At 38.3% G+C, this 14,807-nt stretch overlaps 1 protein-coding gene across 4 annotated transcripts; it reads right to left on the bottom strand.

Moving 5' to 3' along the window:
- Positions 1–1,569: 1,569 nt before the first annotated feature.
- On the bottom strand, positions 1,570–14,207 carry tmem154 (transmembrane protein 154). Of its 4 annotated transcripts, none has more exons than XM_081615468.1 (8): positions 13,363–14,207; positions 11,709–11,783; positions 10,101–10,151; positions 9,922–10,002; positions 9,650–9,817; positions 6,468–6,522; positions 6,033–6,109; positions 1,570–2,545 (listed from the first exon to the last, which is right to left on the bottom strand). In XM_081615468.1, the coding sequence occupies exons 1-8, from the start codon at positions 13,436–13,438 to the stop codon at positions 2,541–2,543; spliced, it is 588 nt and encodes a 195-aa protein (XP_081471594.1). In that variant the 5' UTR covers positions 13,439–14,207; the 3' UTR covers positions 1,570–2,540. The 4 variants fall into 4 exon arrangements, with proteins under 4 accessions (XP_081471594.1, XP_081471623.1, XP_081471659.1 ...); XM_081615497.1 differs by having other exon boundaries at positions 9,973–10,002; positions 13,363–14,196; XM_081615533.1 differs by having other exon boundaries at positions 9,650–9,778; positions 9,973–10,002; positions 13,363–14,195.
- Positions 14,208–14,807: the final 600 nt, after the last annotated feature.

Below are 14,807 nucleotides of genomic sequence, written 5' to 3'. Positions count from 1 at the left end.
AACTTTCCTGGAAAGCTATTCTTATTCTTATTCTCCTGCTTTGCTCACGGTTATCATACAAATGCAGGACACGATGTCTAGGTGTTAAAAGCACACACAAATCTGTCTGATGTTGTCCAAATCCTGTGGGAAATCATCTCTCTAAAGCCGGAGGCAGGCTCAAAACAAAACCGAAGTGAAGTGAAGTCTTCTACAGTGACAAAAACACACACGGATCGTCTGGTGTGTCATGTTTGCGTCTGAAATGCTAACCAAGCTAACATTGTAGCTCCTTAAATCAAACTAACAGGGAACACTGGTGTGTCTGGCAAAGGTATAAAGTGATAACATAACTGATAGCAACATCTGGGCAGACGCTGATTCAGTCAAAAAAAGAAACAAACATGAACAAAATAGAATTCACAGAGAAAATAGGATTTCTTGTACCCATCCTCTGGAGAAAAATGTCTTATTTCTCTCACTCTTGTGTGCATTTCTTCTCTCACCTGTTGCAGTGAAAATCAGAAGTGATGAAAATCAGAAGTTGTGTTTAATGAGAAACTGTAGTTTTGTTTACTTGTAAAACAGTTTGGCCACAATCAGATTCTTCCGTAAAATATTTCTCTTTCTGCAAGCAGCAACCAGAATGACACCAGTTTTAGGAATTAGATTTGGTGCAATAACAAATGTTTGGAGGAAAAAACAGTGGCCCTTTATCAAAAACATTCAAAAGAATCTTCATTTTTAAGGTTTCTAAAAACTTGAGGATAGAACATAATTTGATAGATTTCCCAATAAACACCAAATAAAATTGGAGAATATTGGGTCAGACTGAAAGTGATTTGGGGATCAGTTTGTGTGAGCAGTAAGTCGGGCCTGCTGAGCTGTGTTTGCAGCCAGAGCCTCGTTTCTCATTTGTATTCATTGCTTTGGATTGTCTGTTCCCGTGCCCTCAGACCCTCCCCGGGTGTGAATGTAATCAGCTTTGCACAAATGGCCATCAGACGGTCAGAGTCAGGGAGGAAAGCAGACAGGCTCAGCAGTGGATTTTCAACACTGGACCGGACCACACGCTGAGGCCTGAGGTGTAGAAACACTGGGAGGCTCCAAATGTTGAAAAAGGACCAAATATGGATGTTAGTGTTAGCATTTAATGAGGAAGAAAAGAGTAAAAATGGGTGTTGCTGCTATCTGTTCAACCATGTGTTCTTCCATCCATCCATCCATCCATCCATCCATCCATCCATCCATCCATCCATCCATCCATCCATCCATCCATCCATCCATCCATCCATCCATCCATCCATCCATCCATCCATCCATCCATCCATCCATCCATCCATCCATCCATCGGTTTGGCTCATTATGGAGCCAGAGGAATGGGATTATAGGAGAGTTTTGTTGTGGAGCTTTAGCAAACTGAAGGTCAAACTGAAGGTCATCTTGAGAGGGCAAAGAGCTAAAAGCACGAGCCAAATGATGTGGAACCAAAGCCAGACTCAGGCTTGTGGGATTTATGTCATGAATCTCTAAATAATTAAAGATCCATTCCAGCAATAGTCTGAATGAAAGGCAGCACAGCACAGCACATCGTCTTTTCATTGGGACACTTTAATCATGGAACTGAAGAGCATCACAAGCCAAACAAAACTCCACACGTTATATATTTACAGAAATGTCACAATAACATATTTTGGCATTGAAATATTTACAGTGCAAGTTCACGTCTGACACTGCCTGAATCTGAAAGGACTCATATCTCCATCAGTGTTTACTCGTTCACATCCGACAACTTTTACAGGCAAAACCGGCGGGGAAGAAAATCTGTGAGAAGCATCAGGCGATCAGAGAAATTTAGTCAAGATATTTATCTGGTATCTCTTATCTGATCAACAGCCACTTTTTAGCGGGCTGCCTCTGCGAAGTGGCCAATAATTTATCAAAAGTCTCGGAAGCTGGAGTCTCATCGCTTCGACGACTTGGAGACTTAGAATAAAAACGATCTCTGTGTAAATCCAGATCTGTTCTGCAAACGATAACAAACAGATGTTCTCCGTCATGCCTGCCCACAGTCATTACAACCTGCAGCTGGAGGGAGTCATGTAACATTTGAGCAAGAGGAAAAGCCACCGGGGGAGCAGTGAGCAGTCATCTGGAAGGGCTGGGGAAGGTTATTTTCCCATTACACGCCGAGCTGAACACACACAGACCAACTGTGTGAATCTAGAGACACTGAGGACACATTTGGTTGAGTTTTTTTTTCTTCTTTTACTTTTATGTGTAAAAGATCAGATGAAATGTGCATTGAAACACTGTGCATGGATCTGAATGAAACACATTAAACAAAGCGTAAGTAATGACATCGTTAGTAGCAGTTTGTCTTCACTGAGGGAAGACCAGGAGGTGCAGCTTCTTTGAGACGACACTTCGCTGCGTTGTGTCCAGCGTCACACTGTTGACTCCTGACAGGAAACAAGCACCTCCGGTTTGAGGAAAAATAGTCAAGAAAGAGTTGAAATATGAAAGATGGAAGTGAAGCACGGTCTGGGATGCGTCATCCTCTAACCTGTAATGGAGAAACAAAAGGAGCAAGAGTCAGACCTGGACTGAAAGGTTAAAAACAGACGTGGAGTTGAAATAAGCAACAAAAGCACCAGCATTCATAAAAATTCCTGTTAATTCACATTGAAGGTCATTTGGTCATTGAATAGCTGGGAATGGTTAAAGTGTTAATCATGGTAATTTTGAGTATCTGGTGAAATTCTTGAATTTTTGACAAGTACAACTTTCCTCTGACTACAGATCATTCCCACGCATCGGTTTGAGGGAATTTTAGGAATAATTATGATAGAATTTTGGGATATTGTTAGATGAACAACTTTCTCTTGGGTGGAAAGACAGGAAGCTCAGTCCGTGGCAGTGGCAGCTAGTCATGGCGCTTCCGGTGGTAGCTGCCGGAAGCTGACACAGCTTAGTTGTGTCAGCGTGTGAAAACTGCCTTTTACTCCATCAAGTAAAAGCCAGTGAAAATAGTACAAGTCTTAATAGCCAATAACATCATCATTTCAGAAATAATTATTTACAAACAGACAATATTACGAACATGTTCCCCAAAACAGCAGCTCTGGCACCCCTAGTGTCAGCTGCCGGAAGCTGACACTACTATGCTGTGGCAGCTTCTAGTTGTTGGAGGAAATAAATGAGGATAAAAATTTAAGCATTACGCTATCAAGCTGTAATAATACAATTCGTGACCGCTTTATTTATTGCTTTAGTTTTGCAGGGAACAAATTCTTCGTTTTCTTCCTGCTCAACACATTTTCGCTTCAGTTGGCGGTTCCCGTCGAGTGGAGTGAACAAGTTGAAACTTGACCAGTTTGACTCTGAAATACTCAAACGGAGATGTTTACCTCTGTTTTGTAGAATTGTCTGTTTATAAGGTTAGTGTTGGACTGAAGTATTTCTTATTTTGAAGAAAATTCAATTGCTTAACTTGCTTCGGGAGGGAAAAAAGCACCTTAAAAGCAGGTTCAGACACAGCTGATTTGCTTCTTTTGCTCCCTAATGTGAAGCTGTTTTCCATTTGTTCTGTGTATTAGGGATGTTGTAGATAGAAAAAAAAGAGGAGTGAATTTCCACCAAAAATCTCAGAAATTTTTAGATTAATCTCAGAAACTTTTGAGAAAAAAGTAAGGACATTTCCAAGTTTGAAAAGTTGAACATTTTCTAGAAAAAAGAAAAACTTTTCAAAACTCAATTTCAAAAGTCAAAAAATATTCTCAGAAAATAATTTTTTTTCCAGAATATTTCTGAGATTAATCTAAAAATTTTACTTACTCCTCCATTTTTTTCTTCTATCTATTGTGGCACTAACACGCCGTCGTAGTTTTGCTTGAGTGAGAGAGGAATTTCCCAGGTTTGACAAACAGAGCACAGCTGCTGCAGAGGATGGCATCGCATTGTGCAACAGCAGCAACAACCTCACGTATACTTCTGTTTTGAGATCCCTTACATAACCCTGTGCGTGTACAAAGAGACGGCTAACCTTTAGTCAGCTTTGGAAGTAAAAGCCTGGGAAACAAAACAGCCACTAAATGAGGTTGGTCAACAGTCAGCCAAGTGGACCTTGACCTCACTTCCCAGCGTTTCCAGTAAAGCAGCACCGTTCCAGGGTTAGGTTGCACCACACTTCCAAGTGTGCATGTCTGTCGTAATCGCTAGCAGATGTCAGGAGGGTTTGTGCTCCCAGACACACGAGATGACGAAAATGTCCACAGTTCATCGGTCATGGCTAGGCCCAAAGCAGCTGGTGCATCACAACACATCACAACAAACACATCACAGTGACGATCTGGGTTTATCGTGCCAAAACCTGCATGTTATTAATTCGCTGGGACACTAGGAGTGCTGCTAATAGTCGATATTTAGGGCTTCAGGGGCTGCAGCTTGTTGCATCATTGATCATTTTTCACTCTGGCTGTTCTACATGAAACGCTTTTTCAAAAGGACTAAAGGAATTAAAAAATGTTCACAAATGCATTTTTACAATATCTATCCATATTTTCTGTTATTTAGATTAATAAATACATTGGAAGTCTCAAAGCATTGCCCATTCCTTCAGCTCTGCCCTAATGTCTTTCAATGAGTTTCTCAGGCGTTTAGGGTATTTTAGTGTTTTTCTGTTTAGTTTTACTGCTTTTTAAAAATTATTTTCAGTTCATTTTCAGAAAAAACATTTCTCTTTTTTACTATTTGTTAAGCTTACTACCTCCGTCATTCAGAGATAAACTGAATTTAGACTTTTAGGGATCCTCTTTTTGATTGGATTAGGCATTTTTTCCAGTTTCTTCAGTTAAAGCTGCAGTAGGCAACTTTTATGAAAATGTTGTTGTTTTTTTATTTGGTTTTGTTTCTTTTTCTTTCACATATATATTTTTTACAACTGTTGCAATGTTGTAACATGAAAATTAGTAGATGAAAACACATGGAGTTCCTGTGTCTCCTCCTTGTGGTCCCTCTCTCACATTACACCCACATGCAGATCGAAGCCCCGCCCACAGAGAAAACCACAACCCCTCCCATAAGAATATGAAATAAAAAAAAGACTGAAATAAAAACGGAGTTACAGAAATAAAACTCTATGAAATATGTAAAGTGGCTTAACAAAAGTATCACAAAATAAAACACCATTATGAAATAAATAAATAAATAAATACATTTTGAGATAAACAGATACTTCAACATTCAATTTTCCTATAACTGAAAAATCAGTTATATATATATATATATATATATATATATATATATATATATATATATATATATATATATATATTTTTTTTAAATTATTTATTTTTTTTTAACTTCATAAATATTTTTGCTTATATCTTTAATTTAGTGATCAGAACCAAGTCATTGTTTGTCATTTGCCTGCAACTTTATAACAGACTGACAAAGACATATATAAACATTTATTTATAAAGAACTAAATGTTTAACTGTATTTCTATGGAAGTAAGTATGTGCCATCAGAATTTGAATAAAAAATGCATCTGAAACTTGAATGTTGTATATTTGTGCTTATTTTTTCAATTTCAAAATTAATTCAGAATACAATTTCGACCTAAAAAAAACATTCAACATTCAAAATATACAACATTCAAGTTTCAGATGCATTTTTTATTCAAATTCTGATGGCACATATTTACTTCCATATATTTCCAAGTTTTTTTTTCATGATCGCAGTTTTACAGGAGAAGCTGGCAAGTGCCTCAGAAAATGTGATCAGTTTTTACAGAGCAACACTGACCTCTGCTGGACAAACTATTTCATCACACAGAGCTGCCAAAGAGAAGCCCAGAATGTTGGCATTTTGTGCCTTGACGCAAAATAAAAAGTAAAAATAAAACAAAAAATATAACTAAAAATATTTCCCACCATAAACATTTCCTTCATAAAGTCCAGGTTTACATGGAGAAATAGTTAGGTCTTATAACTATAACCTCTCGTTTATTTTTGACTCTTGTTACTGTAACAAAAACAGATGAAACGTACTGTCTTTCTTCATCCACTGGTCCAGTTCATCCATTTCCAGCTCCAGCACAGATGGCACGTCTTCTTCGAACATTGGCCTGACACACACACACACACACACACACACACGCACGCACGCACGCACGCACACACGCACACACACACACACACACACACACACACACACACACACACACACACACACACACACACACACACACACACACACACACACACACACACACACACACACCGTTTGTCTTCAGAAAACCTCGGCGGATTGTGCGAAACATTTCAGACGTTAATTCTGACCACAACTTTTGAGTCACACACGACCTAGGTTGCATTAACAGGAAATTACAGCAGCATGGTAACGTTTTTGCAAAACCGTGGACAGAAAAGATCTTTTTGCCTGATAGCCGACAGCATTTCACGTCGGCAGACGGTTCAACTTACATAGGAACCTTCTCTGAGCTTGGTCCGTCTAAGTGTGGGTCTTCTTTTGTAAGCTCTGGAAGAGAGGCCAAAAAGTTAACGTCACTTTTAGCAGAACAAAAACCTCTCAAAAGACAAACAAACAAACAAACAAACAAACAAAAAAACAGAATTACAGACACAAATCTAGAAAGATTACACTAGTTTGACTGATACCATTGTATGGTTTGATTATAACCTCTGGTTTGACTTTGGGTTAAACTAAAGGATTAAAATGACCAAATATCAGGGAAGTCCTGCACAACGTTATTATAGTTAACCAAAACTAACAAAACAATGAAATTGAGAAAATAATTTAACTGAAATAAAAATCAGCAATTGGTGGGGAAAGGCTAACTGGGACTAAAACCTGCTGAAATTGTAGATGAAATGTCCTTCGTTTTTGTGTTATTTTCACATCAATTTGAAATACTAATAAAGAGATGAATTAATCCCCCCCCCCAGCAGTCAACCGTCGTCAAGTTATGGAATTCCTTGGCAGCACTTACAGTCTACAAAATGGCGACAGCAAAAGTTGGGAGAAATCATCACTCAGTTGGTTGTTCAACAATAATTGAATGAGTTTTTAAAAAAATGAATTAAATTATTTTTTAATTGAATTGAGTAATCATTACCCAGTTGATAATTACATAATCACAGCACAATATTCTGACCTTTTTGAATTATTTTTGAATTACAAATGAACCAAAGTGTGACAAAAACTAATTAGTAATAACTAATACAAACTAGCAAACACACTCTAAAAACTAATAAAAACTAACAGAATTACACAAAACAAATTAAAACTAAGCTACAATAAATAACCCAAAACTATCATAACCCTGGTCCTACATGAACAAGGCATGTTACTTTCAACAGGACTGTGGGAACTCTTTACACAATGAATGACTACAAGTTGCATAAATCTGACTTCTGTGAAACAGTGGTAGGAAGGTACAGAGGAAGCTGCTCCTGTCAAATATGAGACCAAAATGTAACTTTTTGTGAGACAGGAAGCTAACAAAGCATGGAGGTGGCTGAACACAAACACACCATCCAGTGAAACACGGCAGTGGCTGCATTATGCTGAGATGTATTTCTTCATTAGAGATTGAAAACCTTGTTAAGAGTCAACCGGTAGATGAAAGACGCTAAAACCAGGACAGTCCTTTAGATGATGACAACAGCTAAATGTTGGGCGTAAGAACATCAGTCCTGAACATCCAACCAGAGCTGCAGCAAAGGCTTCAGATCAGAACATTCAAATCTCCTGGACCAAAGTCTAATGAAGAATTTGAACATTTGAAATGCACAGTTGTAGCTGAAGTGAGCTACCACCTACATCACAGGGTTAAATACATATACACACCACACTTTTCAGATTTTTGTTTGAAAAAAAAAGAAGGATATGGACATATATCTCGTCAACCCTGGTTACTGTTCAAAATGTCGATGTTCTAAAGGCCTAAAAAACACTCAGTTTGGATGTTCAGTGTTAAAATTTACAACATGACTAATAGAAAAAGGAACAAGTGCAGTTTGTTTGGCAGAGTTCCTCTAATAGAACATGACAGCAGAATGTTTGCAAAATGGCCACTGAATGAAGCAGATTTTAGTAAATATTATTCATGTTTGGTGAAATCCAAACAGACGACATCAGTGCAAACACGTCTTATTACAACCAGTTATTAGAGTGTTAGGGTTTTTATTACAGCTTAGTTTTATTTATAGTTTTATTTACAGTCTAGCTATTTAGTTTGTTTGTCTAATTCAGTTTGTTTTAATTAGTTTTTAGTGTTTTTGATTTGCATTAGTTGAATATTAGTGTTTATAGCAGTAGTTTTAGTTTTTTCATAGTACATTTTCTGGTGCAGAATTTAAAAAGGTCAAAGTTTTGTGTTGTGATTGTGTGAACAACAACTGGACAATGAATATGCAACAGAAGAAACCGTTTTTAAAAAATATATTAAACAACCAGCTGACTGGTGTTTTCTCCCAACTTTTGTTGTCGCCATTTTGAGGACTAGTGTCAGCGCCACCAAGAGGATTATGGGATACCAAAATTTAACAATAACTGACGTGAACTGCTTGTGTTGTGGGGAAAAGTACAATTTCACATCAGCTGGAAAGGCTAATTAATATATTCATAAACACAAAAATAAAGGGTATTATATCTATAATTTTAGTGTATTTTGATTAATTTTATAAACACATAGTATTACTCCAGTTAGTTCTGTTTTCTCCTTCATTAATTACCATTTTTAGTTATTTAAATTAAAGAAAATGTTTTCTCAATTTCAGTTTTCATTTTTTTGTGAGTTTTAGTTGATGATGACAATCATATCACCAACTTTGAAGCACGGTGGTGGAGGTGTGATGATTTGGGCTTGTTTGACAGCCAGACTGCTGGGGGGAATTGCTCTGTGCTGACCAGAAACTACTTTAAAAAAAAAAAAAAATAAAAAAAAAATAATAATAATAATAATAATAATAATAATAATAATAATAATAATAAGCCATTTCATTTATAAAGCCCTTTATATCTTCAGTTGAAATCTCAACGTGTTATAGCCTTGCAGCTGAAACTTGCTTCAGTGGCCTAATTAAATCCCAGACCTCAACCAGACTGAAAAGTGGTAGTGCAAACTTAAGAGCCATAGATGAAAAAAATGTCTGCAAACCTCAGGGCCAAACTTCTTCCACAATGACTGATAAAGCCAGACAGAAAAATTACAGTCATTGCTGTAGGACGACCTAAGCTGTTGGATCACCAGATTTTTCTACTATTTGATTTTGTTATTGTTTACTAACTAACGGCAGCGTGGAATCTGTTAGGTCTGAATGACCTGACTGTTGAACCTCAGATCATTTTAGATGCCCACATGCATAAAACCTTCAGAAAGGCAGAGGACGTTATTACAGCTTCAACAGTTTTGCAGCAGCAGCATCTGTTGCCATATGAGTGTATAAGAGGCTGGCATAAATAAAAGACGCTTGAAATTGAGTTTAAATTCCTCTGTTATTCACACAATAAACTCAGGTAAATAAATAAATAAACTCAGATTCACATGTTTTGGATGTTTTGAGACTTCAAACACATGAACATTCATTTGGACCCCAGACAGAAAAGACTAAATGTTTTGGTCTCTTCGCAGCAGACTCACCTTGGTTCCTCGCTTTTTTACTGCGCCTCCACCAGATGACAACACCAACGACAATGACGGCACCAATGATTACGCCCGCCACAGCCGCACCAATCAGGATGGGTTGGACATAGTCATATTCGTCCTGTTCTGATTTTTCAGTTATAGGAAAATTGAATGTTGAAGTTTCTGCAGAAATGTGTCAGAAAAAAGACTGTAGGACCAGATTTGATCAAGAAATTTGAGGCATTTTAGCACTTTGACTTGGAGGTTAGGTTTATGCATACATGTACCTGGAACCACAGACATAATCCATAAGATGCAAAACAAATAGCTCGACTTACCAGGTTCACCTGAACCGGATCCTTCAGAAACTTCAGCAGTAAATAAATAAAACAAAAATAATTAAATAGAAAGAAATTGGAGCCACAAAGAATCATCTAATAAAACAGAGAAGGACCTGTGGATTTACCTTCTGGTTGTGTTGCGTTTGTGCAAAGAGCATCTGTGGTGTTACTGTTCCCTGAAAGAATCAGAATCAACATAAATGTGTTTTTACCAGTTTGTGTTACACTGTGAAACAGTGACAAACTCTCAGTTTCACATTGAGACCTGCAAAATGGAGATGATGAAGAAACATGAAGTTAAAGGTCCAGTTAATCCTAAGCAGTGTTTGTGCACCACGACAGAAAACAGAGTACAGATGTGGGAAGACTTGAAATGACTTCTTTAAGAATCCTCTGGATTCTTGTTCTGATAAAACTACATGGTACTTTCTAAGTTTGTTTCTCTAGGTCTTGCTCCGATATTAACAGTTTAATGCTAAATGATCCTCTAAATAATTAGTAGTTTGTAGGTTGTATTCTGTTCCAAGTTTTGTTCTGATTAATTAAATTTTACTTTCATAAAACTAAAAGGAGGAAATATGAACATTAAAAAACAAACAATAATCTGCTTTGTTATATTTTCAATTTAAAAGATGCATTATTTAGCAGGATTCCTGCCCAAATTAACGCAATTTTGGGTTATTTTTATTTGTTTTGCATTTTTTGTTGTTATTTATCAAAACATTTATAAAAGATGCAACGTGTTTTTAAAATGGGCAGATCAGCCTCTCTGAGTGTTTTTCTACATATAGAAATGTATATTAACCCTTACTTTAACCCTAACCATCACAGACCTAACCACTAACCCAAAAACAACAATTTCCCTCATGGGGACCAAGAAAATGTCCCCACAAGGAGCAATGGTCCCCATAACCTCACATTGTAGACAGAAATAGGTTCCCATAAGGATATGAAAACCTGGTACACACACACACACAGACACACGTGCGCGCGCACACACACACACACACACACACACACACACACACACACACACACACACACACGCACGCACGCACGCACGCACGCACACACACACACACACACACGCGCACGCGCGCACACACACACGAAAAAAGTGAAACTAGCACAAAATAAAGAAGGAAATGCCTTTAGTGAGATGTAGTTGTGTTCCCACCCACTAAATCTGAAGCTGTCTATACAACTGGTAGGCAGTGTAATATCTTGAAAATATATTTTTATATATAATTATGGCAAGAGTTTCTTTATTGAAGCACCTTGAGAATGCATTTATCCTAAATCTGAGTGATCTAAACAAACTGATCATCCAGTTCTCTCTTTGTTTGTCGATTTCTGTCAATAAATCACAATAAATGGAAATATTCAATAGAATGAGACTGAATTTAGCAACATGAAATATATTCTCAGATGCCTATAAGGTTCAGTTTTAGTCTTACCAGAAAAATGTTACATACTTTCTGATCTGTATTCTACATATAAGTTGAATCTCTTTGCCAATTTTAAATAACACGGTTTGAGACAGTAAATGTTAAATCTTTACAAAGGCCTATATTCCCAACACTGCAAGCTTTACTGAACAAAATTTTCTTTAACATATGGTTGTCACTTATTAGAAGCATTACACAAAGCAGTTAAGCAGTGAGATTAACAGTAAAAACTGTCTGCATGCATTCAATCAGCATTATTGCTTATATGTTATTCTCTTGTCTTACCTGGTCTAGTTAGAGTATTATTTGGTGAACCGCTTCCATTTCTTGTTTTATTTGTTGCCCCACCTTCACAAAATGCTGCAATGAAACATCTCACATTACTTCAAGCACACTAACATGAATACAAAAACAGACTAACTCTTTTTAACAACACTTGGAAGCATCCTGCATATTTTTATGACACACTAATCTAAGAAATCTGATTCATGGAATTGTCCTAATTTATTATACTCATAACAGAAAATTCTCTGTAAACACTGTAAACTGTTAATCAGAAAACTAAAATCAAAACTGTGGTGTTCCACACTTTTAAAAATCTTTTTGTGTTACAGCTAGGTGTAGAGATGCACCAATGCTGTATTAATATCTGTATGGGTCCCAATATTGAAAAAAAAATTCTAGGTTGGGTATCAGCGTCAATGTGCCAGGTCCATATAGACAAAACTTATGGACCAGTCTAATTCTGTCCTTTGTGCTCTGAGCGACGTTAGAGCTCGGCCTTTCTGTATCGGATCGGTATCAGCCGATACTAAACCTAATGAGTAGGTTTATTACAGGAGCTATTGGTACAGGAAGTGAAAAAAGTGGATCAGTGCATCACTCATTGGTGACATCAGGAGACAGGACATTCACCTCAGACCCACTGACGAAATCTTAAATGTATTTTAGTTTTGTCCTTTGATCTCAATAAAGACAAAGCTGAAGTTTTAGTTATTGTCGCAGACATTCAAATCAGTTCCTTAAACATTGGGAACATATTTGATGTAAAGATACAAACCATCATCAACATCATCTGGAGGAAATTGCCAGAGTGTGACCAGTTCTCTCCTAGTCCACAGCAGAGACTTTAGCTCACCTTTTTGTAAACAGGTTATTGTATCGCTCTGCTTTCTGGTCTTACTAAAACAATTAGGCTGCTCTCCTGTGACCGTGAAAGAGTAACGAGTTTAGACTGTGGATGAAAGGATTTAAAGGGTTTTGCGAGCTGTCATGAAAGCGACAGAGAGGATCATGACTTCTTGTGGTTTTGGGCTTAGAACTGACTGTGCTACTATGTGCCAACAATGGGAAAGTGTTACAGATTAGACTTAGGCATGTTAGCAACTGAAAAGAAAAACTCTGATGAACAAAACACCATCAAAAAATGAGTCACACAGGAACTCTGGACTTCCGTCTGAACAACCAGTTGCAACAAAAATCCAAAAAGGAGTTGCCAAGTTCACTAATTACACAGAATGAAGGTGGCGTTCCCAAACAGGAGCCATTCCCAAAAGATTTCCGCTTTCTCCGTTTTAATCTGATCACCTGATTATTTGAGCGGTTGGTGAGTTGTGAAATTTGGAACAGAGGAGTCAGGCTGGAGCTTATCTCAGGACAGAGAAAGCAGATTCCAGAGAAACGAGTTTCTGGCATGAAGAAGATTACGTGAAAAGAAGATGAACCTGGAAGGAACGCCTTGTGCTTTTTGATGGAAGACTGCTCAGATTTGGACTTTTCAGCCAAAACTGGAAATCATGTGGCAATAAAGTCATGGAGGATCAGAGCAAAAAAAAAAAAAAAGAAAGAAAGAAAGAAGAAAAAAAGGGAAAGCAGCATGGGGAGTGGAGACAGACAATGACAGAGCTGTTTTCTGTGATGCGGCGGTTTGTCGGCCTACCTGTCCCGGTCAGAGCGCCGAGCAGCAGCAGCAGCAGCAGGAACAGAGCCGGGGTCTTCAGCCAGGGGCCCGTCATGTTATCAAGCAGAGACACACACTGCCATTCTGAGCCTGCTTCCTCCTGTCCTGTCACAGCATCACACTTCCTGATCTGACTTAACGTTTTTTTTTTTTTTTTAAACCAAGCCACACGAAACACACCCACAGACTCACGCCGATTGCTCTCAGATCTGATGTAACAAGCAGAGTGTGTACTTGTTGCTACAAGTCTGATGGCTCCTGATCTGCACAGCGATCACATTCCTTTTGGTCAGGTCGGCAACGGCACCAAGGCGGTGCGGTGCCGTGGCGGGGGGTAGAGAGAGCTAACTTTGAGGAAGGAAGAACTTCTTCCAGAAATGGCTCGGTGGCGAATGCCAGCAGGTCAGGTGTCTCCTGTCAAACAGCCGCAGCGAGGCGGCTCTCAGTTCACAGTTGTGTCCTTCCTGCAGGGTCCCGGAAGCAACCACGCATCCAAGGGTCATGCCGCTGTGATTATCTCTGGGTTTGCTGGCCTACTTTCAATAAAAAGACAAGGCTCCACATGGTTTTCTTCCAGGCAGGACAGCGACAGAGACGGGGCGTGTTTGAACACGACTGCTGCAGCCAGTCTCATCAGTCAAGCAGGCCTCATTTTTCGGCACAACAAAAAGTGGCATTGAGGAGCAAAACAGCTGGAGAATTTCCTCGGAAGGCTGAATTTCACAAGAGCCGGGCAACGTCAAATGACTCGGTTGTGGTCCAGAAACGAGATGAAAATACGTCGGATGAGCAGAGAGAAATGTCCGTATGGGAAGACGAGCAGTTCACACAGTGACAGCTGCATCAGGCTAAATAAATGAGATGATCATGGGGAAGTTCATTTATTTCAATGATTTAATTTTAAAAAGTTACACTTAAGTTAAAAAGATCCATTACCAATAGGGTCAGGCATTTCATTCTGTTAATTGGATCATCGTGGCTGTTAGCGCACTAAAACACAAAATTCGGATTCTCAGAAAATTACATAAGAGCAATCAAGATGATTTTTTGACATTGTTGCGTTATGACTGTGTTTTAACTAGCATTGTCAATCTATTGAAACATGTAATTGTGATTAATCACGCACTAGCAACATGATTAATCACTATGCCTAACTTCGTGAGCTCAAAATAAAAATATGCATGCAGTTATAGGAATGGTGGCCTGGGCAAGCCCCACCTTCTGCTCACTACAACCAATTAAAATGCAAGAAATTATCTGTTTTTTTTTTTGTTTCAGATAATTTCAGGACTCAGCAGCAACTAAGGGAAACTTACACCACAATGCATGGTATCAAATTTGTTCAAAGGGCAACTGACAAATATTTAATGTTTTAGTTCTTGGGTGCCCAGACCCTTTGTGATGATGCCCTGGACAAACTACCC

The sequence above is a fragment of the Poecilia reticulata genome, chromosome 1, assembly GCF_904066995.2.
Source record: "Poecilia reticulata chromosome 1, P_reticulata-male-v2, whole genome shotgun sequence".
Classification (NCBI taxonomy): domain Eukaryota; kingdom Metazoa; phylum Chordata; class Actinopteri; order Cyprinodontiformes; family Poeciliidae; genus Poecilia; species Poecilia reticulata.
The sequence above is the reverse complement of the archived record's forward strand: the minus strand, read 5'-3'. Positions and strand labels throughout refer to the sequence as shown.